Genomic DNA, 25833 nt, shown 5'->3' on the forward strand with positions numbered 1-25833 from the left:
CTCGTGAGCAGATCGGGCAAAGTCATTGGTGAGCATGTTGGTAGCTATAGTAAGACGCTTTTCCCTTGCAGTTAACAATCAGATGGTGCTTAGGGCAGGGGCAGCGCATGGAGTCCTGTGCGCCCCTCGTCCCCAGGCCACTAGCTACCTAGACCTGCTGGCCACTTCCAGGGCACAGCATGGAGCCAGGACAGGTAGGGATTAGCCTGCCTTAGCGCCACAGCACTGCCGACTTGACTTTTAATGGCCCAGTCGGTGATGCTGACCGGAAGCGCCAGGATCCCTTTTCGACCGGGTGTTCGGGTCAAAAACCGGACACCTGGTCACCCTAGGTTATCACCCCCTGTGACAGCTAGTCTGGTGGTGTTGGAGAAGGCTCGTTTTGCTACAAAATGGAACTGGAATAAAATTGGAAGGGGTGACGGTGGGTGTTACCCACAACATCTGCAGGCAGGCGAGGGCCAGAGAGGGTGGGAGGGGCAAGCACTCGCAGGCGAGCCCGTCGCCTCTAGACACTGGCCGAGCACGGGGAGAAAAGCCCATCCTAGCGTCAGAGCCGCCCCGCAGGGCGCTGTCTTGGAACAGCCGCTCCCGCCTCGCCAGGGCCCCGTCGAACTACAACTCCCATGATGCAGTGGGGCGACCGAGGTTCTTCCGCGTTCTCCACTTCCCTATGCGCATGCGCCGGAGCATCGGTCCCCACTCTAGGGGCGTCCGGGCGTGCCCTGCAGAGCGAGTTTTGTATCCGGGGGTAGAGGTCAACCTCGGTACGGAATGCCGGAGACTTCCGGGCTGGGGTCTGGTGAGGGGAAGTGGTGGTTTCGTTCAGCCGTTTCCCCCTCGGACCGCTGACTCTGGCCGCTGGGGATGGATGAGGATGGGTTGCCCCTTGTGGGCTCTGGCATCGACCTGACCAAGGTATGGCCTCCCCCCTCCCCTGTATGGGGGGCAGTTGCTGCCTTCACCCCAGCTTCCCCGGCGCGGGGGCTGGGAGTTGGGGGAGCCCCTTCCCCTGGGGCCTGCTCCCCTCTGCCTCGCGTGTGATCCTCGCTAGGGAGCCCGCTACCCCGCCCGCCAGCAGAGCGCTCCGCGGGGGGGGGGGGGGGCTGAGTTTGACGGATCGATGGTGATTCTCTTCTCTCACTCCCCGCTCCGGGGGGGGGGGGGTTCCCTTGCGGGACGGGGGAGCTGAGCCTCAATTGTAAAGCAGGAGCCTGAGAGTCACCTCGAGCGAGTCGCTGGTGTTTTCTCTATGACTCCTTCCCCCCCCCCCCCCCCCCCCCCGCTCTGAGATGTATGTGAGGTGAAAGTCTTTGAAATCCTTGCACGGGGGAAACGTTAGGGAATTGTGGTTGCACTTCTGTGCAGGATGCAGGCATGACTCTTCTGCATATTATATTTCAGCAGGTTTGTAGTGTGCCATGCCAGTGAAGTAATATTGACCTCAAACTATGTATTTCCTGATGGAAATCTCCTGTATTGGTTTGCATTTTGGTCATTAAACTCTGTGGCAAATAACTATAGTAGCAAACTATTTGGGGAGCACAACTTCACAGTGTCCTGTGTCATTCCTTTGTGCTCATTCCCAGGTAAAATCGGTGAGCTGAAGCAGTTCCTCCCCAACTAACAGTATTAGGCCATTTCTGTTCTCTCTGCTTCTTCACTTTGGTACCCAATGTATTTCTGTGTGGTATCTAAAAAGAAAAAGATTTTTGTTCTTGTGAAAGATAATGACCATTAATAATGTGGCTAAACAAACTTTGTAAACCTTTTCATTTGTTTATGATAAAACTATTCCATTACAAATACTCAATGTTTTTTTTAAGGGCAATTTAAGCCCAGCTGCTGAGTCACATACAGGTGAGGCAGCTTATCTCACTATAGAAATACTGTCCACAGGGTTACAATATCTTAAGGCTTTCTATTTTGGGTCCTGGACCCAAGAGAACACATGGGTGAGAAATCAGTGGCCATTCAAAAAATCTTATGTGTTGAGTCATCAGGGCTATAAAGTAGATTCTATACAACCCCATTCAGAAGCTGGGAATGTGTTTCTAGTGATGTACATAGCATTCATTTCTTGCTCTGTTTGTGAAATACAGGCTATTAAAATCACATCATTCCAATTATCTTCATACCTCTTTTCCCGCCTCTAGTTAGTGTATAACAAGACCATAATGGTTGCCATGTCATGCTATTGGAGCTAAAGCTAATGCTGGATACCATCTCAAATCTAAACACTTTGCTTTCTCTAATGCTAAGAGTTATGAGAATATTGGCTGATCTGTTGAGTGTGGAATCATAGAAATGTAGGGCTCGAAGGGACTTCAAAGTCCTCAAGTCTAGTGCCCTGCACTGAAACAGGATCAAGTAAACCTAGACCATCCCTGACAAGTGTTTGTCTAACTTGTTTTTAAAAACCTGTTATGATGGGGATTCCACAACCTCCCTTGGAAGCCTGTTTCTTAGTTTAACTACCCTTATAGTTAGAAAGTTTTTCCTAATGTCTAATCTAGTAGTTCTCAAACTTCATTTCAGCATGACTCCCTTCTGACAACAAAAATTACTGTATGATCCCAGGGGGTGGGACTGAAGCCTGAGCCCAGGTGGGGTGTCAGGGGGCGGGCAAAGGTGAAGCCCAAGAGCTTCTGCCCTGGGCTTAGCCCCCTTCCTTAGCCTCCTTCCCAGGGATTGGTGGGGGTGATGGTGGGGCTCGGGCTTCAGCTGAAGCCCCGGGCGGTGGGGCTTCGGATTCAGCCTCGCCTCTAGGTCCCAGCAAGTCTAACACCAGCCTTGGTCCACTTTGGGGTCCTGACCCACAGTTTGAGAAGCCCTAATCTAAATCTTCCTTGCTGCAGATTAAGCCCATGACTTTTTGTCCTGTCTTCAGTGTACACAGCGAGCAATTGATCAGTTCTGTTTATAACAGCCCTTAACAGTCTTCAAATATGTTATCAGGTCCCCTCTTGCTCTTCTTTTCTCAAGACTCAACATGTCCCATTTTTTTAATCTTTCCTCATAGGTCAGGTTTTCTAAACCTTTTATCACTTTTGGTCCTCTCCTCTGGACTCTCTCCAATTTGTCCACATCACCTAAAGCGTGATACCCATAATTGGACACAGTACTCAAGTTGAGTGTGTGTTCCCAGTGCCAAGTAGAGTGGGACATATACCTCCTGTGTCTTCGGGCTGGTCCACACTAACCCCCCAGTTCGAACTAAGATACGCAATTTCAGCTACGTGAATAACGTAGCTGAAGTCAAAGTATCTTAGTTCGAACTACAAGGTACTTACTGCAGGTCCACACACGGCAGGCAGGCTCCCCCGTCGATTCCCCGTACTCCTCTCACGGAGCAGGAGTACCGGTGTCGATGGCGAGCACTTCCGGGATCGATTTATTGCGTCTAGACAAGACACAATAAATCGTTCCCAGAAGATCGATTGCTTACTGCCAAACCCGGAGGTAAGTATAGACGTACCCTTCCATACAACACTCCTGTTAATGTTGTTCGCTTTTTCGTGGCTGCATCACCTTGTTGACTTATACAGTTTGCAATCCACTATAACCTGCACATCTTTCAGCAGTACTACCACCTACCCAGTTATTTCCCACTTTGTAGTTTTGCATTTAATTTTTCTTTACAAAGTGAAGTACTTTGCACTTGTCTTCATTGAATTTCATCTTGTTACAGGTTCCAGCTATTCAGCAGAAAAGAACTGTGGCATTTCTAAACCAGTTTGTAGTTCACACAGTGCAGTTCCTTAACCGCTTTTCTACTGTTTGTGAAGAGGTATGTTCATATTGCATCACTTTGCATCAGTCTTCACATGGATAAACATATACTAGTATAGTATTGCTCGGTTTTTTGCATCTTTCAGTGCCAGTTGACCATGCATATTAGTTGGTTTTGAAAGAATTAGTCCACTGCCCACTTAAGGTTTAGGCTGAGTAAGTGGACTAGTGCAGATTTCTTCACCTATGTATGGGAAACCTCTAATTTTACTAAGCCAATAGCCCATTTTTATTAAGTCTTGAAGTTTGGACATTTTACATGATTTGATAGTCTTAGAGACTGTTGTCTTCCACAAAGCGGGTATGATACAAATGCGTGCAAAATCTCCTACCTTATCAATGTGTTTCAACCATGAAATAGAGAGACCAGCACAGGTTGAGAGGGTACTTCATTCTCCGTGCCCATTCAGTTCCTTTTTCTGTTGGCAGTTTCTGCCAACAGAAGTACCTGTTAAACATTAGTGGTGGTGGTCGTGCGGAGTTGTGAAATAAATATCTCAGTCCATTTAACCTCAATCAAAAGTCTAATAAAAATGTCAGATTAGGTTTTTTGGTGTCATTATATGCTTTACTGCGGGTTTGGTTTTTGTTTTGTTTTGTTTTTGGTCTTCCAGGTACTGGGAGTCTGAGGATAGTGTAGGATTAGTGTTATGCTATACAAAGCACACGGGATCTTTTATAGGAGAAGGCAAAAACACTGCGTTTATTGAAAATACAAGAGTTAGCATATGCTTTTTAGACACACACGCCTGCCTGCCTGCCTGCCAGTTGATGTTTATAGTTACCAGTCTGTTGTAGCCTGAGTCAATCTAATGGCCAGTTACATTGAGCACAAGTGAGGAGCTGGGCTCTTGTCGGTCACGATCTGATGCTCTGAGACTTTGCAGGACTGAACCCAGAGTTCCATGGCAAAACACCCCAGTTTTATAGTTGTACATTCCCATTTGAGTCCATGCATTTTGCAATGTCATCCTGTAATCATTAGACTTTAAGTGGTGTTATCATTTGATGGTTATTGTCAGGCTTACCATTGTTATCTTCCATTTGTTGTCTCGCCTTCGGGGGTGCCTGCCTCACCTCTGAGGTCGTCCATGCTGCTGACATGTTTAGCATCGGATACAATGGATGTTTTCTGATTGTCTCCTGGTCTTTCCAAGTCTCTCACTGTTTCTTGACCATCTGGACATTTGTGATGGCTTTCACACCTTATCTTTTCCTGATGCATGCATTCCTCATTCACACAAACAATCTGTTACAGAAACCTTCAAAGGTATACAGACAGCAGTATTGTATATTCAGCAGAATACATTGTAAATCAAGCCTTGCTAAATCTTGTAAGTAAAACAATTCACATTGGGGCTTCAGGTCCTCAACATTCCTCTAATCTCCTTAACATAGATACAATACAAGATCCTGTCTCATACTTACTAAAACCTTAAAACAAAGAAATGTATATTTAACTAGAGTGCCTAATTTGTAATACATATAGGAAACCATAGCAGACATTATAAATTATCCTAAAACAAAAGGGTGACCATAATCAGTCATATGGATTGTTCTGGTCTGTCATTCCTTTGTGCTATTCAAAAAGGGTGGCTGACAGGATGAAATGAAATCATACATTAATTCTCATGGGACATTATAAAATCCAGCTCCTACATTAGACGTACACATAGTACATTACTAAGAAACTGGGAGTAAGGAGGAAGGTGATGGCGTTTCAGCATTACCTCCTTCAGCATGGCTCAGCCATTAAAAATTTGCTGTGGCTTATTTGAAGCAGGGGCACTAGGTCCGTTTCATAAATCTGATCCTACCTCATAGCTGGAGATAATGTAACTATCCAGAATCACCAAACTATCCAACTTTTGACTTCTCTTTCTCGCTCCTTCTGACTCCATTTTTTAAAGAAGGTAATGATTTAAGATGCGTTTTTGTTCTATAGCTTTAAAATGACTTTGATTTTTAAAAAATGGACATGTAGTTAGTGCATAATGTGGGCCAGTTTTTAGTTTCTTTTCTTTCAAATTGCTAAAATCAGCCGACAGTGACAGGTTTTCAAGGTGAACTTAATGCCTATGAAAATGTTCCATATTGACAGCACAAGAAAGTTTTCTGGTTAGCCACAGGCAGCACCATGCAAGCTGTCTTCCTTCTGAAAGGGCTTCTTCTAAAGATGAGATGTTAGTTCAGTCCCAATGTGCTTTCTTGCCTCTTCATTTTTGCTAAGGGTGTCAGTAGTAGCTTTTTTGTGATTGTCCTTTAGCTTGCTTTAGAGTACCAAACAGTCTTATCCAGTGGCAACAATTTAGTCAAATTGGATTTGACAATACAGATATGAAAGATTCTGTTATCTATTACTGCTGTCTTGAATCTCCGCATGACTCTTATATGTAATATTTGGCTACTGTGCCAGCATAAAGAGTTGAGGAGAAACTAAACATAATTCTGGATTTTTAGCAGAGGAAGCTCTTGGTATTTGTGGCAGCTTGACTACCTCAATAGAATTTTTGTCAGTACTCCAAAATCTAGGAGATTTTTGTGAAGCCATAGGACCTCAATATCTCCTTTAGGATGCCTATTAAATACACACTTTCCAAAACAGAACTATATATTTAATCAGCACACACAAAACCTGTTAAGTCTCATGTGCAAACTACATATTTTAAACCGTGGGTAAATATGTATTTTGTGAAATATAAATTCATTTTTTTAAGTAGTACAAAAACTATATTAAATGTAAAGGCCCCGACTTAAATTGACAAAAGCCAGGAAATTCAGAGTTGAGTCTGACACTGTCCTTAATTTGAATTTCCTGGCTTTTCTCAAATTAAACAAGACGTGTAATATTATGTAGCTACCTTCATATGTACCCCCATCACATGATTGTGGCTTGTTTTTTCTAAATAAACAGCAGATTAATTTATTGTAAAGAGCAAAGACTCATCTGTAAACAAGTTGAGACTAATTTTTGTCACACTCTGCCTCTCTTTATTTCTCTAAAGTGTTGGCAAGGATTGCCATTTTTTGAGGTTTTAAAGTTCTGCTTATGAGCTGAGCAGAATCTTACTAGCATGCCAGAAGGCTACATATCTGCTACCCGACGTTACTATGGTCTGGCTAGATATGGCAATGGTTAGATAAAGAAGTGACGGTTCTTGTGGATTAATTTTTTTAAAAAATATAGGTTACATTTTAAAAGAACTTTATACAAAAATTGCTTGTGAGATGGAACTGGACCATGGTAAGGTTTTAGTTTGTTCTGGCTTACCAACGGTTTTGACTGTAAATGACTCCCATTCACTTCCCTGTATTCTTTCTGATTTCTCTTTTCTCCTCTAGTCCCTCCTCGTATGTCAGTTACTTATATATGCGTCTCACCTTTTATCTTTCACATTTTTGATATAAGTTCTTTGAAGCAAGCAACTTCGAGGATACAGTATGCCTACTTCATTACCCCAATACCCTGAGTAAGATTCATTAACTATTGTTCTCATTTGCATGTAGACTCTCTATATATACCTATTACTGCCTGTTGGCAGCATTGCTATTAATGGGGAAAGAGCTGTAGGTAGTGAAATTACTTTAAATGCCAACACATGCTATATAGGAATAAAATGAAGCAGTGTCTAATGGTGTAGAGTTAGCACACTTCGTTCTTGTTCTAACAAGAGTTGCCATGTCACTTATTTTCATCTTCAATAGGCTGAGGACAGAAGTATATTTCTTGTTTGTCTACATGTTCCTTGATTTACCATCACCAGTTTTGGATTTTAAAAGGGCATTGAACAGTGTTTGATTCATGTCTTCATTTTTTTTTTTTTCTCTCCTAGAAGTTGTCAGCTCTATCTCTCCGTATCCAACAAATTGAAACAACGCTTAACATTTTGGATGCAAAGGTGTGTATGTGTATATATAGATGTGTTTTGGTGGTTTTTGTTTATGATGCTCAAAGTCTAACTTCCTTATAATTAGCAGACTTTTGCACTGAAGTACAATTGTCATCAGAACTGTGCTGTAATGGAATTTAATGTATTAAAATAAATTGTCAGAATGACAACTTTTAAATTACAGCTCAAGCTAAATCAAAACTTGCTTCAAACTCTTTACTTTCTAATGCTTTACCATTTAATGTACAGTTTAAACAGCCGTGGAACACGGAACAAAGGAGCAGGCAGCATGAAGTAGAAAGTGATGTTGGTTTTATCCTTAGTACTGTCTTCTGTTAAGTTTTTTTTGTTTGTTTGTTTGTTTGTTTGTTTGGAAGAGGGAAAGGTTAAATACAATTTTATCCTTATTACAATACGTAATTTGCTCCAGAACTGCACATACCACACTAACTCTGTTAGCTGTTATATCTACTTTTAAAGTAAAGGTTTTGGGGTTAATGTCACTAGATCTTGGTGGATTAGTATGTTTATTGTTGGGTGTGTTTCCACCAATTTCCACATAAAGTAAAAAGGTTTCAGAGTAGCAGCCGTGTTAGTCTGTATCCGCAAAAAGAACAGGAGTACTCGTGGCACCTTAGAGACTAACAAATTTATTAGAGCACAAGCTTTCGTGGGCGAAGAACTGGGCAGTAGCCCACGAAAGCTTATGCTCTAATACATTTGTTAGTCTCTAAGGTGCCACGAGTACTCCTGTTCTTTTTATAAAGTAAAAAGTTATTCTTAAGTAACTAGATGGCTTATAAAGCTTTAATTAAAAGTATGGCCTAAACTATGTCAAATTGAAGGCAGATATAATTTGGATGAAAAAATGTATATCCCATATGACCAAAAGATACTGCTTTGTAGTCATCTACTTACAAATGTATTTCAATTAATTAGGAAAAAAGATATAAAACTTAGACCCAATCCTGCTTCTGGTGACTTTAGTAACAAAACTCCCCTTGATTTCACTAGGAGGAGGCCCTCTGTTTGGAATTAACTCAAACTTTGAAGTGCAAAAGTTTAAATAGAAGCGAAAGGTTCCCATGCATCTATATATTTATCTTTCTTGAAGGTTGTGAAATAGAAGCATTGAAAAATTCTGCTTGTACAGGCTAAGTAGGAGGGTTGTCTTGGATGAATAACTAATGCTGTCAACATCTGCAGAATCTAAGCAATCATGAATGACTACGTATTGTCATTATAAATGACATTGAGTAGTTACTGGTCCAAGGAAAGAGAACCAGAATGACTCTTTAGCCTGGCGATTAGTGTACTCACTTAGGATGTTCAAGTCCTTTCTCCAGTGTTTGTTTATTTATATGTAGTGGAACAGTTTCAATAGGAGACACTGAGACCAGCCTCAGAATATCTTGTAGCCTAGTGGCTCAGACACTCTCCTGTAATGTGGAAGACTCCGGTTCAAATCCTTTCTCCCCCTAGGGCAGAGGGGCAAATTGAACTTGAGCCTCTCACATCTCAGATGACTGCTTTAACCACTGGGCTAAAAGTTATAAGAGAGGCACCACTACGCAGTATCTTAAGTCCTGAAAAATATTTTTGGGGCCAAAATAATTGTGAACTTGACATGGATTTACCATAATTTTGAGTCAAATGAAGCACACTTTTTGCAAATTAACTATTTGTCTAAAAAATTTCACGCAACTCTAGTAGACCAGGGCTGAATGAAGAAACTCAAAACTATTGTCTTGCTGACATGGCTACTATCCGTTGAATTTCTTGCTAGACTGGTGTGACTTCTAGGTAATAGGAATACATGTTATTGGCTAAATAAGGGGGAGGGATAGCTCAGTGGTTGGAGCATTGGCCTGCTAAACCCAGGTTTGTGAGTTCAGTCCTTGAGGGGGCCACTTAGGGATCTGGGGCAAAAATCAGTCCTTGGTCCTGCTAGTGAAGGCAGGGGCCTGGACTCAATGACCTTTCAAGGTCCCTTCTAGTTCTAGGAGATAGGATATCTCCATTAATTTTTATTTGAAAATTGTCTTCTGCATTCAGTTGTCATCTATTCCCGGCTTGGAAGATGTCAAATTTGAAGTATCGAGTGCAAATATTAACAGTGTTACAAATGGTCCAGTTCCACAAGCCTCTACAGATCAGCACGCAGTATCTGTATCTCCTCAGTCAAGAGTAAGTATCAAAGTATAAAAAATATTCTTCTTCCTGGAAAGTGTTTCCTCTTGGTTGAACAAGATGGAGCGAACAAGTATGTGTAAGGAAAAAATCAGATCAAACTTTAGCTCTATAATATATTTTCCATTTCATGTTATATAAGTGTTGTTTTTTAAAAAGCTTCTTACACTTTTTTGTTAAATTATGTTTTAAGTCATTTAATAAATATTATACTGAGAAATTATTTCCTACATTTTTCGTAAATCCCATTGAAAGGTCAACTTGAACTAGGTAGATAAGAAGGGTCAGCGAACGTCATGCATGAGATTAAAATTTCAAATCCCACCATTCCAGTTCTACAATTTTTTAGAATCTGATCTTTCAGCTGAAACCAACAAGTTTCTAGCACATGCTATTGCAAATGCATGCTTGCCCTATTAAATCCTCTGTTTATTAGCGGAGCACTTTTACTATAAATGATTGTCAGCATAAAGGAGCTAGATATGCTTTACACATGCTCTCGATTTATTAAGAATCAGCACTCCTGTTGGCCGCTTCACAAAGCAAGACTCTCTTGCCTTATTTTTGAGATAGAGAAGTGATGGATTTTCCTGATCATTTCACCCTCAGTCTCCCACTCTTCTCTGTTTTATAGCAATTACAGAGTAATAGCTTGCCTCAGCCAAGAGCATGGATAAAGTCTCAAACTTGGTAGGAGTTGCTGTGAAGTGACAATGGCTGCAGTATTGAAAATCCAACAGATTGTTGCTCTTCCTGGCTTATTAATACTTAGTAACTGTAGGTTCATCTGCAGAATTGTGGTATGAAATAATCTTTCACTTTTTAGAAACATTCTGCTCATTTACACTGACCCTAAAGGGAAATAGCAAAGTAGAAGCAAACGTGGACAGTTTCTTAGGCAATACTGCACAATCAGTCAATAATTAGCTGTTCTTTTCAACTTTTCTCTGAAAACTTCCACTGACTCTGCCTTTTAAAGCAATACTACATATTTCTGAAAGTGGGCTTCAGGTTCATATCTTCAGATGGACAGTTTAACAACAAATGTGCAGTTTGACATAGTCCAATAGAATGAGTTTAATAGCTTAACCTTTCTGGCCTCCCAAGTCCAAATATTGGAGATCAAAATGATAGATGAGGGAAACATTAGTGCAAAAGCTAATGTTCTAATTATATTCGCCAAAAGTACTTTCTTTAATCTTTTGTATTTTTTCATAACTTTAAGTGAGAACACTCAGTTTATATGGGGAATATTTTAGGACTAAAATCAGAGTCATTTGGGAGTTATTGGTATGTTAGTATAAAGAAGTATTTTTAATTTGTGCCAATGTTCACGATTTTAAAATCTAATCAAATACAGTTGAAATTTGTTCTCTCTATGTATTCTGCCTACAAAGAAAACAATATGCTTGACTCAATTTTTTTTTTTAAGATTTTGCATTTTTCTTTAATCTGGTATTGTGGGTTTTGTATTCTCATTATGTGTAATGGATATTACTGTTAAGATTCCTTATGTTTAACTGAACAATACATATTTAAATGTTAAACAGATATATCAATGAAATTTTACAAACTGTTTTAAAATTTCTGACATAACTGTCAAATTATTACTTTAAAAGCTAGTTGTGTCCAATCTTTGTTGATTATCTAGTATGTATGGTCTCTTGCTGATAACATGACTTTCGAACATTTGGCACAGGGGTCTAATAAAAAAAGGTAGTTTATACATTTTACCACTAGAGGGTGCTACACAGATTACTCAAATAGCAATTTAAATGTTTTATCTAATGTAAAAATTTACCATTTTACTCTTATCCATTAAAGGTAAAAAGTACAACGTGGGGAAATTATGAGCTAGATAGATATCTCAGGATTCTGATTATGAGCCACTGCCACTTTGGTCCAAGTCCAAGGGGTAGCATCAAGAAGGCATCTGGCAACTGAAAATGTCATCTTAATGTCCTGTAATTAGGGCTAAGGATGGAATGAATTTTACAAGTAGCCTTAGTCCAAATTGACTGACATTACTTGTAAAATTCATTCTGTCCTTGAAATTGACTAGCCAAGTTAATTTTTTTGTATTAAAGAGTTTGTAGACATTTGCTTTTAAATTTTTTTTAAAGATTATAGTTTGGGGGCATTTTCACAATTTCTCTGCCACCTGCCAACTGTGATTTTTGTACAGGGCCTTACCTATAATGTAAGCTTCTCAGAAACTTGTGTAGCTTTGTCCTTGATTCAGACTGTGACAAAGTGACTCACCAGTCAGTGCACCCATCTTGTGGCTGGATGTGGTGGTGTCAAGGTTTTCCTCTCTCTAGCCTTGTTGATCCACCCACCGTTCAGGTCTTCACAGGCATAAAAAAAACACGTGGCTGTTTGGGTCAGCTGCCTTGAGGTCGCAAGGCTCAGGTGCTGGAGCTGTGAAGCTGCAGTGTAGACATGCGGGCTCAAACTGGAGACCAAACTCTGGGACCATGTAGGGGTGGAGGGTCCCAGAGCTCAGGCTAAAGCCTGAACATGAACACAGCAATTTTTAGCCCTATGACTTGGAGTCAGCGGACCTGGGCCAGCCGCACCCATGCCATGCATCTTTCATCCCTGTGTAGATGTACCCCCAGTCAGCTTGCTTTATCTTGTGACTCTGCCCTCCAGCCAGGTCACTTTTTAGTCTCACTCCTTTAAGGTAAAATTGAGTCCAGTCCAGTAATAGTCCAGCAGCCACGTGCTAGAACTTAAGCGAGATTCTAGACCCACTAGACCTCATGAACCTTGCCTGGTGAAGGTCTTGGACCTTTTGTTGATGGCTTGAAGGGGAACCCAGTCTCCCTCTATCCAGGGTTCCAGTGTTCCCTCTAATTTTTCCCACCCATGTGTGGAATGAATTTTGTTATGTGCACCAATATGAAGGTGATGTGTGACACATCACCTCCATATTAGTGCACATAATAAAATTAATGTGGCAGGCTGAGGCCAGGAGGTTTGGAGTGAAGGAGGGGGCGCAGGGCTGGGGCAAAGGGTTGGGGTGCAGGGGGTGAGGGATGCAGGCTCTGGGGTGGGGCTGGGGATGAGGGGTTTGGGGTGCAGTGGGACTCCCTGGGTCTATGGTGGGCAGTTCTCTCTCCCTGAAGCAGCACCTGGGCACCTAGCCTCAGTAGGTCGGGGCCAAGGAAGGGGCGCCTGTCCCCTGACCGCAGCAGGTTCGGGACTAGGCTGCGAGAGGGGCACTTGTCCCCCGGCCGCGGAAGGTTTGGGGCTGGGCCGGCGGAGGGGCGCTTGTCCCCTGGCCACGGCAGGGCCAGGGCTTGGCTGAGCTTGGGGAGGGATGCCGGGACAGGTCCAGGGCTTGGGAAGAGGCCTCTCTCCGCGCCGCAGCCCTGAGCGCCTGTGTGGCGCTTAATAGGCAGCTGCACAGCCACGCAGCTTAGAGGGAACTTCGGTTCCAGCCCAGGGCCCCTGTTGCAGGCAATTAAGATCTTCTTCTTCAGACCTCCTGCTTCTTCTCTGGGCTTCTTTCTATTGCAGCACAACACAAGAATAATCCAAATACATCCCTAGCCCTCCCTCCTTTCAGGAGATACCTGATGTGCTGTAGCATCGCACAGTGTCCCTAGGGCTATCTTGCAGTGTTCGCAGGAACCCTCTGCTGTTTTTGTCCTCTGCAGTTCTCCTTCCTGGGAGCTAATAGTGGGAAGAGGTCTGTACTTTGAATTGACTGAATGATATGTAATAAAGCTGTTTGAGTGAAGCAGAATTGCTTTTGATCATCAGCCTGACAGCTTTTTCATGACTTCTTTAACACACAAACTTTGAATATAATTAAATTTATGCTATTGGAAACAATTTCTCTTTCAAAAATATATTGTGACAAACACTGTAATGAAAGTAATCCCAAGTGGTAATGTGTGTACATGTAGAAGTCTATAGTCTGCCCATTGGGGCAAAGAGGAGATAATTTTACCTTACTCCCAAATCTTATTAGCTGAACTCTACTTGTGTACTCCTGGTCCGTGTTGTTGCTCAAGATTTACATACAGTGTTCTCTGTATACAGCAGAATAACATACATGAGATAGGACAACAGAAAACAGAAGCAGCAGCAGAAAATGTCATGACTGTAGCCAAGGATCCAAGATATGCCAGATATCTCAAAATGGTTCAAGTGGTAAGCCTGTTTTGTTCTTTCTCTAGTTTCATTTGAAATTCCTTTACATTTTTTATGATGAAACTGTTATGTAGCCATATATGAATATAACTGATAGTTTCTTAGTTTCCAGAGATTTCCTAATTTACACAAACTTATTATTATGGTAACTTCTGACTGTTGCACCTATCTGAAGGGCAGATAGGATATCACAAATTTAAGTTGGGAAAATATTCAGCCCTTCACACTTTAGACTGAGGGTTCTCAAACATTGTTTTAATGTGGGCTACTTCTGAATAGAGTATCTTGTAGATCATCACCTCTGTTCTTCACCTCTCCCATTCATGCAAGATCTGACAGCTACGGTAGCATTAAGTGTGAAGGTAATAGGAAAATGTATATATTTTAACTCTTTATTATATCTTTTTTGGGGGGATCAGTCTACTTTTGCTCTTCATCTGTCCCTCACCCATTCTGTTCCTCTCTCCTCTTGTTTATTTTTCTTTCTCCCTTTACTGTGGACATACATACTGCTTTGCAGCTGGGTTCTCTTTATCTTGGGGTATTCCTCTCTTGATGTCTGGCAGCTCCTGTCTCACTGATAGCTCTGGTTTCCTCTTCCCCTTAAGTAGCATTGATTCCATGTGAAGGCAAATAGACTGGCTGTTGCTCCGTGTTTTTAGCCCCATCTATCAAGTGGTCCAGGCTGTTCTTAGTAATGAAAACCACCGTCTTAGATTACATATGTAATAGACTAATTATTCTTACATTTACAAGAATAATGCTATAGTGAAAGGAAAAGTATATTCCTGCTCTTATGTTCCTCCCTCCCAGGGAACACTTCACTGGTCTCTCTTATTTTTCTAACAATTGTAACTCAAGTGCTCCTCGCAACTTTAACTTGCAGAAAACTGTTATAATCAATTGAATATTCATATGTATTGCATTTGCTGTGACATAAGCCTCTTAGCTCAATTTACACCTTTATAAAAGCTAGAATAAATCTTATGAACTCAGGCAAAGTAAAGCGTAACACTAGATCTAGTTATGGATTCAAAACTGCTAGACTATTTACTTGTCTATTCAGATATCCGCCATGTGCCCTGGAGCACATTTCTGCTTAATTTTCTGTTACAGTGGTATCATTAATAGAGCTTCACTTTTTATGAGGGAATGATACAAATAAGTCTTGTGGGTGTTGTTCAACACCAAGCATTGATGTGCTTACAGAGCCTCTGCAAAATAGTAGTTGCTGACATGCCATTGTGAACATCTGTGGTAAATTTCACACCTTTGGTTTAGTTACCACCTGAGAAACCCATCTCCCTTAAGAACAAAGTATAAACTTTACAAATCAGACATCTTAAATTTAGGCTTTATACCTTTTTATTTAGGATTTTTATTTTGGGGGGTTTTCAGGGTTTATTGTTAACAATTTTGAGTTCTCTGCATATGTCCAAAAATTGAGATTTTGGGGAGCTTTCTCTTTGTACACTGGAAATGAGTAATCTCTTTGTAATGTGACCTTTTAGTGTGCACCAGTGGGGTCTGCATGCACCAACTGATGTGTAATAGATTAGTGCACTTTAGAAATCACATTCCCACAGTCATATGATTGCCCTTAGGTACAAGTAACCATTTCTGTTGTTGTTTTTTCTGTGTTTTATTGGCTAAGTACTGATATTTATTTATTTTTTTGAATACCCCATCACACAGACACAACACGGGTACCACTACACCAGAGATTTTATGGGTAGGCAAGTTTAAAAAAATCAATCAAATTGCAAAACTGTAGAAGATAGACTTTATATTTTATTGGTGTTAAACCTAAAATCAGAAGCCCCATTTTTGTTGGCACTTCATGTATAAATAGGGCATGAACAATTCTTAGATTTTTTTTCCTCTACTTATTTACATTTGAAATATCTAATGTTAATCTGATTTTTCCTGTTTTGCTAGCGGTCCTAGAGATGTGAATTACAGAACCAATCACTCAGTTCATCCCTTCTTCCTTGCAATTGAATTAACTGCAAGCAAAGCACTCAAGATTCAAACTTGGTGCCGTTTTTGGGATCTACCACCAGACCTCAGTGCTGTCCCAGAAATTTTCTTTTGATATTTTTTTTGAGTAACAAATTGGCAGTTTATGGCTAGTTTATTACAAGCTATTTGGAACACTTTGGGGTCAGTAGTATTGCTGGGAGAAGAACATTACGTTAACTTGTTGCTTTAATGCTTGATTTATTAATAGTAGGGTACCCAAGTCTTTTATACATAATTACATTGATTTTTGTAACTGAGTGAGATCTCACTTTCCACATTTATCCTTTGTACTGGCAGTCCTGGTTGCTCTCTTGCCAGCAATAAATGGTGTGGTAGGAAAGTCAAACTTCCATGCTAAAAGTGAATGTGCTTTTTTTTTTTTTGTATTTGCCAAGACAGTCTGTTCAAACGAATATTTTTAAAGTTACTTTCTTCTGATTAATGAATTATCTCAGTTCATGTAGCTGTTGCCAGCAGTGGTTGTAGTACTAGGTAAGTTCTCTCATAGGGTGACCAGATGTCCCAATTTTATAGGGATAGTCCAGATATTTGGGGCTTTTTCTTACATAGGTGCCTATTTACCCCCCCCCCCCACCCTCTGTCCTGATTTTTCAAACTTGCTATCTGGTCACCCTATTCTATCATGAAAAGATGATTATAAATTACTAAGCAATATGTTCATTAAGTAGCAAAGCTGCTATGAGGATAGCTGTTCTCTAAAACAATAAAATAGCTAGCTTGTGGGCCTGGTTTGATCAGGTAATGTTTATACATTTACTGGATGTACACTTGTAAAACTGCAGTGATCCCCTGAAAAGCAATGTAATATTTGCTACATTAGATTTTCAGTATAAAGCTTCCTTGTACGTGTCACGTTTTATGGATTAATTTGTTCTTACACTGCTCATAAAGCATTAATATTTCATATAAACTTGTTTTGCAAGGAACAAATACTCTTCGTGAATTATAAACAGTAAATATGTAATTACAAGATAAATACACTTCTGCTATCCAATTCATTCTACATGTTCAATGGTAATTACCATTTTGACTTAGCACAACTACCCAGTAATATTCTTCTACATTTATAGTGCTAGGCTGGGATTTTCAAAGAAGCTGAAGGAGTTAGGTGCCCAAATTCTGTTGAAAGGTACTCAAATCCCATTGAATTTCAATGGTATCTGGATACCTAACTTGCTTTGGCTACTTTTGAAAATCCCAGTCTAAAACCTGTGAAGAATACAGTAATGTCGTAAATATATAGTATGTGTTACTAAACTTAGAATAAGATACAGGTTTACATGTTCCCTATAAGAGAGTTTTAATGTACAGTATTCCTAGTATGTAAAATTAATTGCACTTAAGACTAGCTTTGTAGATGGAGGAGGTGTTGGTTTGCTACAACATTTGTGGTTTACCCTAGAGATTAGCCTAAATAAAATTGATATTTAATCTTAAACACTAAAATCCCTTAATTATATGATTATCACATGCAATTGCTCCTAGGCAGAGTTACAGTCATTTGGGTGCCTCAACTGTACACTTCTTGCCTGAACATGTTTTGGATTTCTTTTAAATGTAACCTTAACTCTGAATTTCCTGGGTTTTATAATGCTTGGTTTTGGGAAAATTACAACATCCGTGTAATACTTTTTACCTTTAAGTTACTAATACATGCACTCAACTGTGACTCCATCTTGACATAATTCTTAGTTTAGGAATTTACATTGGACGTCAGCAGAACTTAAACACTTGGATATAATAAAATATTTCATACTTTGTCTTCATGTAGGCAAGTGTAGCAATTGCATACAATATTGAAAGTGCCAGATTGAAGACAATGAAAAATGAGGTACTCTATTCAGTTTAGGTGCCGCATAGTTAGTGCAAGTGCAGCTTTCCCTGCCATCTTGTCATAACTGTGTGGAGGGACTGCTTCCTGAGATAGAAAGAATTGTTCGTTTCCATGCCTGTTCAGTCATTTACTTTTCTAATGCTGTGAGCAAGTGTGCTATCTCATGCTCCACTGAACATCTGCCCATCAGGTACTGGACTGAAACCACCAATTTATTTTACATAGCCCACTAATCATCTCTCAGTAGGTAGAGACTGGTGGTAAATGCTGACCTAGGCTAGACATAAATGGATGTAAATAAAAATTCTATCAAAAAGAAGAACAGGAGTACTTGTGGCACCTTAGAGACTAACAAATTTATTAGAGCATAAGCTTTCGTGGACTACAGCCGACTTCTTCGGATGCTCCGAAGAAGTGGGCTGTAGTCCACGAAAGCTTATGCTCTAATAAATTTGTTAGTCTCTAAGGTGCCACAAGTACTCCTGTTCTTCTTTTTGCGGATACAGACTAACACGGCTGTTACTCTGAAACCTGTCAAAAATTCTATCATCATTCTAAACCATCCATGCACAATGCAGCTTCTATTTGTATTACATTTCTGTAGTAATGAGGACATTATGGTAAATTATGATGCAAACAAAGTTCCTCTTTATGAACACAGAGGTCATTCACTTATTTTAAGAAACATTTAGCAAATATTAGAGACAGAAAAAACCCTTGGGCAGAGAATTGCTTGAAAAGTTTTGTTGTTGTTGTTTTAAGTTCAAATATGTTTTTACTAATTTATGAAAGAAGCATCTGTAGTGGTGATCAGATTAAAAAATATTTTATCTTAAATTTTAGAAGAAACACACCTACCTTGCAATAAGTCTTTAAAAAATTGGTCATGAATGGAAATATTTTTCAAATTTAACAATTTCTTCATAAAACTCCAAACTAGTAGCTCATATTTTTTGAGGATCACTCAGTTTGATATAGTCTTAAAATTCCCCTCACGTTGGCCATTAGACACATTGTTTTTACTTGATTTATAAATCTAGCATTTGGTGTATTAAATTAGAGTATTGGCAAATAAAGACTTTTCAGTATATCAAAGGATAGGTATGTATGTGTGTGTTCATCTTAACCACTTCCAGTTTCTCATGAGATTGATGGAAGCTGTGGGTGAAGACTATCCTTAATATTGTTTTTATAATACAGTATTCTTAAAAATTCTGAAACACAAAATTCTGGAAGAAAACATTCTTCCAAATAAGAAATAAAAATGTCTTTACAGAGCCAACTTCTGTTGGTGAAAGAGACAGGCTTTCAAACTATGCAGAACTCTTCTTGGAAGTTGGTCCGATAAAAGATATTACCTTACTCACCTTGTCTTTCTAATATCCTGGGACTAATAGAGCTGCAACAACACTGCAAACAAAAATTCTTTGGGCACTTCCCAGAACCCATCCTTACTGGATTTATGTACAAAATCTTCGTTGATATATCAAAACAGATGAAATACTATATAGGTTTTGCCATATCTGATCAGATCTGTAAGTCTGGTATTTTTGTTCAATCTGAGTCAATATTTATGTATTCAGAAAGTGAGTATGGGTTCCCATTTCACTTGGCTAGGCTGGGGAAAGGAACCCTAGAAGTAGCTGAACCTACACACAAGATTTAGGCTAGGGATGTTTGTAGTATCTAAAATTCTCTCCTGAATTTTAGGATTCATAAGCCCTAGAAACTAATTGTTTAGAAAAACAGAACCATTTAATCTTTTGCACTTGTACTGTAGCAGTTTCAGAAAACATCAGACTTGTCAGCTTCTACATGATTTTGTTATTTGTCACCTGTGATGAAAATACATAAAAGGTGTAAGCTGGTAAAGCTCCTATCCAGTTCTAAACAAAAGCTGTACACAAGTAAAAAACTCACTTATCCTGGGACTTTTTTTTATTAACAGGTAATTCCAAAATATTTTGTAGCTGTGTATAACTCCAAAGGGTTTATGCATTTAAAAAAAACAAAACTTTGGGTTGAAGTTTCAATGTGGCAGATGGCAACAGAGCTGTGTGACACCCAGTAATAAAAATAAACTAATCTATATCTGACACTATTATAAACTCCTGAACTTAATTGTTTGTTGGAAGTAACCACTTATATATAAAATTAGAGTTGTGATTTTTTTTTTTCTTCAATGCAAGCACACGTAGGAAAATGCTAATCACAGCAACAGAATTAGCATTGCTATCGTTTCACCAGACTGGGCACTCTATGTTCTGTCTCCTGTGATGGTAGTACAGACATGCTTCTCTAATCCATCAGTCATGGCTGCCTGCTCTTTTTTTTTTTTAAACCTTGGACAAACAGTATTTTTTCAATGCCAAAAAATCCCACACTGCTGTTCATTTACCTTTTGAGGTCTCCCATGTCCTTTTTAGACCACCAGTAGCTCAGTCCCTTGGAGATCAGAAAGTAGACACTTTCTTTTTGGCATGCAGTCATCCAGATGGTGTTTCTTGACCTCTGCAGCAGAGGATGGCAAAGCAACAAATTTTCTTTGAGCAGTACTAGTGGAAACACAGGAGCAGATACTGTTGGAACATTCCTTTCAAAATGTTGTGGTCCAAACTGTTCTAGGGTATCCTGTCCAGAGGGAGAATGTTTAGGTGTTGCTGAATAAGCGTACAAGCTGTTGAAGAGTTTGCAATGAAAGGAAGGTATTTTTCTCTCTAACTCTTAACATATATATAATTGAATGCCTATATTCCAGTGCACACTTAGGCTTGAATTTATACATTACTATTACTATTCAGAGGAGTCATTTTAAATTGTGCTTCTGTTCTCATGTCCTCTTTCCTGCTCATCCTTTAACTATTTTCCCATTCTAATTCCTCCTTGAAATGTTCCAGATTAATAGTTGTCCTTTCCTGCCTCTCTGGCCATACCTTCAGTGTATCTTTTAGGAGGTTCTCCTTTCCTGCCTGCCTTTCTCATTTTGTCCTCTTCCAAGTAATAACGGCTCACATGACTTCAACTTGCCATCTTACACTACTGACTTGCGAATCTACCTGTCCACTCCCAACTTTCCTCCTTTCACTTAGTCTTACATCTCATTCTCTCTCTTTGGATGTATTGCCATAAGCTTAATATGACCCAAACTGAACTGATGTTTCCTCCCAAGCTCTCTGCTCCCCGTTTCTCTGCGACCACTGCCAACACCACCTAGGCTCACAACTAGCATGTTCAGGAAGGGAGTCATCTTCAACGACCTATTTGATTTTTTTTTTTTTTAGATCCAGCCTGTGTCTAAATCCTGCCACTCCTTCTTGTATAATTTCCAACACTCCATTTTTCCCCCCTCCATTTCCTGCTAAAACACTCATTCAGACACTCACTTCTTGCCTTTGATTGAAATATCCTGTCTGCTCTTCCTGGTAACCTTATTCTGTGCCTCCCAATTCATACAGAGCACAACTGCTAAAATAATCTTTCTTACCTGTTATCTGACCATTGTCGCACACATCCCACCCCTTTCACTATCTACTCTCCTACACTACATCAAGTTTAGGCTTCTGGGCCCTGCTTTCAAGGCCCTATGTAAATCACCCCTTCCTGTTTTTCCACCTTTTCCTGTTGCTTCTAGTCACATCCACTCCACTGATGGTGCCTGCCTCAACACATTTGTCTGCTTCTCCCACAGCTGTCCCCATGCTCTCTTACATCTGGAATGCCCTTCATGAGTTGGAGGACTGCATGGTCTCTCTACCATCTCAGCATTCTAATATTTCCTGAAGACCCACTTCTGCCATGACACACATGAGTAGCCAGTTAATAAATTAGATAACATGATGGAAAGAACATAAGAATGGCCATACTGAGTCAGATCAGTGGTCCATCTAGCCGAGTAGCCTGTCTTCCAACAGTGGCCGGTGCCAGAGGCGTTAGAGGGAATGATCAGAACAGTGCAATTTCAAGTGATTCATCCCGTCATCCAGTCCCTGGGCTGGACACCCGGAGCATGGAGTTGTGTCCTTGACCATCTTGGCTAATAGCCATTGATGATGGACCTGTCCTCCATGAACTTCTCTAATTCATTTTTGAACCCAGTTACACTTCCGGCCTTCACAAGATCTCCTGGCAATGAGTTCAAGTTGACCGTGCTATGTCTGAGGAAGGACTTCCTTGTGTTGTTTTAAACCTGCTGCCCATTAATTTCATTGGGTGACCCCTGGTTCTTGTGTTATGTGAAGGGGTAAATAATACTTCCTTATTCACTTTCTCCACACCATTCATGATTTTATAGACCTCTATCATATCCTCCTTTAGTCATCTCTTTTCTAAACTGAAAACTGCCAGTCTTTTTAATCTCTCCTCATATGGAAGCTGTTCCATACCCCTAATCTTTTTTTGGTTGGCTTTCTCTGTACCTTTTCCAATTCTAATATCTTTTTTGAGATGGGGAGAGCAGAACTGCACACAGTATTCAAGGTGTGGGTGCACTATGAATTTACATAGCGGGACTGATATTTTCTGTCAGGTCTGTTCCTTTCAGAATGGTTTGTAACATTGCTAGCTTTTTTTACTGCCACTGCAGATTGAGCAGATGTTTTCAGAAAACTGTCCATGATGACTCCAAGATCTTTCTTGAGTGGTAACCGCTAACTTAGACCATATCATTTTGTACGTATGGTTGGGATTTTTTTGCAATGTGCATTACTTTGCATTTATCAACACTGAATTTCATCTTCCAGTTTCTTGCCCAGTTTTGTGAGATCCATTTGAAAGTCTTTGCAGTCAGCTTTGGCCATAACTATCTTGAGTAATTTTGTATCTTCATTTTGCCAACTGATTGTTTAGCCCTTTTTCCAGATCACTTATAAATGTTGAACAGCACTAGTCCAGTACAGATCCTTAGGGCATCCTGTTACACCTCGTGACGCGATATAACACGAATTCAGATATAACGCGGTAAAGCAGTGCTCCAGGGGGACAGGACTGCGCACTCTGGCGGATAAAAGCAAGTTCGATATAACGCGGTTTCACCTATAATGCGATAAGATTTTTTGGCGCCTGAGGACAGCGTTAAATTGGGGTAGAGGTGTATTTATTTCTCTCTACTGTGAAAACTGACCATTTATTCCTACCTTGTGTTTCCTATCTTTTAACCAGTTACTGATCCATGAGAGGACCTTCCCTCTTAACCCAGGACTGCTTAATTTGCTTAAAAGCCTTTGGGGTGATACCCTTGTCAAAGGCTTTTTGAAAATCTTGACTGGATCATCCTTGTGCATGTGTTTGCTAACACCATCAAATAATTCTAATAGATGAGTGAGGCATGATTTCCCTTTACAAAAGCCATGTTGACTCTTCCCCAGCATACTATGTTCGTCTATGTGTCAGATAATTGTGCTCTTTACTAGAATTTCAGCCAACTTGCCTGGTACTGAAGTTAGGCTTACTGGCCTCTAATTGCCAGGAGCATCTCTGGAGCCTTCTTTAAAAATCAGTGTCCTATTAGCTATCCTCCAGTCTTATGGTACAGAGATTGATCAATTAAACAGTAACAAATCACCAGGACCAGATGGTACTCACTTGAGAGTTGTGAAGGAACTCAAATATGAAATTGCAGAACTACTAACTGTGATATGCAACCTATTGCTTAAATCATTTTGTTCCAAAACCACCTCTACTGACACCTTAGTCTTGGACGGTTCTTCAGATTAGTCACCTAAAAAGAATGCCTCAGGTGTGGGAATCTCTCCCTCACATCCTCTGAAGTGAAGATCAGTGTAAATAATAATTCATTTAGCTTCTTCCCAATGACCTTATCTTCCTTGAGTGCTCCTTTATCACCTTGTAACCTCGCTGATTGTTTGGCAGGCTTTCTGCTTCTGAGATACTTGAAGATTGTTTTTGCTTTTAATTTGTGTCTTGCTGTTTGCTCTTCAAATGCTTTTTTGGCCTGTCTAATTGTACTTTTACACTTAACTTGCCAGAGTTTGTTCCTTTCTATTTTCTTCAGTATGATTTGACTTCCAATTTTTAAAGGATGCCTTTTTGTCTCTAACCACCTCTTTTACTCTGTTTAGCTGTGGTGGCTTTTTTTTTAATTTGGGATTACATTTAATTTGGGTCTCTGTTATGGTGTTTTTAAATAGTTTCCATTCATCTTGCACACATTTCACTTTTGTGACTCTTCCTTTTAATTTCCATTTAACTAGCGTCCTCATTTTTATGTAGTTGCACTTCTTGAAGTTAAATGATACTGTGGTTGGTTTCACTGGTATTTTCTGCCCCCATAAGGATGTTAAATTTTATTACATTATGGTTGTTATTACCAAGTGGTTCAGCTATTCACCTCTTGGACCAGATCCTGTGGTCCACTTAGGACTAAATCAAGAATTGCCTCTCCACTTGTGGGTTCCAGGACTAGCTGTTCCAAGAAGCAGTCATTACTGGTGTCAAAATTTTCTCAGCATTCCATCCTGAGGTGACACGAATCCAGTCAACATGAGGATAGTTGAAATGCCCCATTATTATTGGATTTTCTGGTTTTGTAGCCTTTCTAATCTCCCTGAGCATTTCACAGTCACAATCACTATTCTGGTAAGGTGATCAGTAGTATATTCCTACTCTTATTATTCAAGCATGGAATTTCTATCCATAGAGAGTCTGTGGTACAGTTTGATTTATTAAAGATTTTTACTGTATTTGACTCTATTCTTTTTTTTTACATATAGTGTCACTCCCTCACAAGCAAGACCTACTCTATCGTTCCTATATATTTTGTACCCTGGTATTACTGTGTCCCATTGATCATCATCATTCCACCAAATTTCTGTGATCCCTATTTATATCAATATCTTCATTTAATATCAGGTGCTCAGGTTCATCCATCTTAGTATTTAGACTTCTAGCATTTGTATACAAGTGCTTATAAAATCTGTCAGTATTTAGTTGCCTGCTTTCATGTGATGTAATTGAATGGGACACTTTTTTGTTTGACTGTTTTATTTTAGTTCCTAACTGTACTTTATCAACTTTATCCTCTTTTCTCTTTACGAGGATATAGAGTATCCCCTTTAATAAATCCCTCCCTGAGGGATGGCTCTGCTCATGTGCTCCTCTGTACCTGTCAGCTTTTCCCCACCCTTTAGTTTAAAAGTTCCTCTACAACTTTTTAATTTTATATGCCAACAATCTGGTTCTGTTTTGGTTTAGGTGGACCCCATCCTTCCTGTATAAGCTCCTCCTTTTCCAAAAGGTGTCCCGGTTCCTAATAAACCTAAGTCCTTCTCCGAGCACCCTCGTCTCATCCATGCATTGCGACCATGCAGTTCTTCCTGTCTAAGTGGCCCTATGTGTGGAAATGGAAGCATTTCGGAGAATGCGTCCCATGGACGTCCTGGACTTTAATCTCTTATCTAGCAGCCTAAATTTGGCCTCCAGGATCTCTCTCCTACCTTTTCCTATATCATTGGTACCTACGTGAACCATGACCATTGCATATATGTCTATCAAGACATCTTGAGAGGTCTGCAAGATTCGCACCTGGCAGGGAATTCACCATGCGATTCTCCTGGTCATCTTCTGGAATCCCCAATTGCTATTACCTGTCTCTTCCTTATGACTGGGTTCCCCATCCCTACAGTGGTAGATTTAATGAGACGAGCCCATAACATCATCTGGAAGGATTGTCCCAACTATGGGATTGTTTCCCTCTGCTCCAGATTGATGTTTTCCTTCCCCCAGATTTTTATCCTCCTTAACAGCACAGAAGCTATCAGACTGGGGGGTGGAACTGCTCTATTGTGTCCCTGAAAAGTCTTGTGTGTGTGTATATATATATATACATATATATATATATATATATGATATCTTAGCTCCTCCAGTTCAGCCATTCTGATTTAAAGAGCCTGTATTCGGTCTCTG

At 40.1% G+C, this 25833-nt stretch overlaps 1 protein-coding gene across 2 annotated transcripts in view; it reads left to right on the forward strand.

Annotated features, from left to right (window-relative positions):
• Window positions 1–752: 752 nt before the first annotated feature.
• WASHC3 (WASH complex subunit 3) overlaps window positions 753–25833 on the forward strand; it is a 33335-nt gene continuing 8254 nt past the window's right edge. Inside the window, exons 1-5 of one of the 2 annotated variants that reach the window (XM_054033363.1) lie at window positions 753–918; window positions 3692–3790; window positions 7626–7691; window positions 9738–9869; window positions 13926–14036. In XM_054033363.1, coding sequence (XP_053889338.1) covers window positions 868–918; window positions 3692–3790; window positions 7626–7691; window positions 9738–9869; window positions 13926–14036 — 459 coding nt within the window. In that variant the 5' untranslated portion in view covers window positions 753–867. The remainder of the gene's footprint in view (window positions 919–3691; window positions 3791–7625; window positions 7692–9737; window positions 9870–13925; window positions 14037–25833) is intronic. The other variant, XM_054033371.1, reaches the window with a different exon arrangement.

Source organism: Malaclemys terrapin, chromosome 1 (assembly GCF_027887155.1).
Source record: "Malaclemys terrapin pileata isolate rMalTer1 chromosome 1, rMalTer1.hap1, whole genome shotgun sequence".
Classification (NCBI taxonomy): Eukaryota; Metazoa; Chordata; order Testudines; family Emydidae; genus Malaclemys; species Malaclemys terrapin.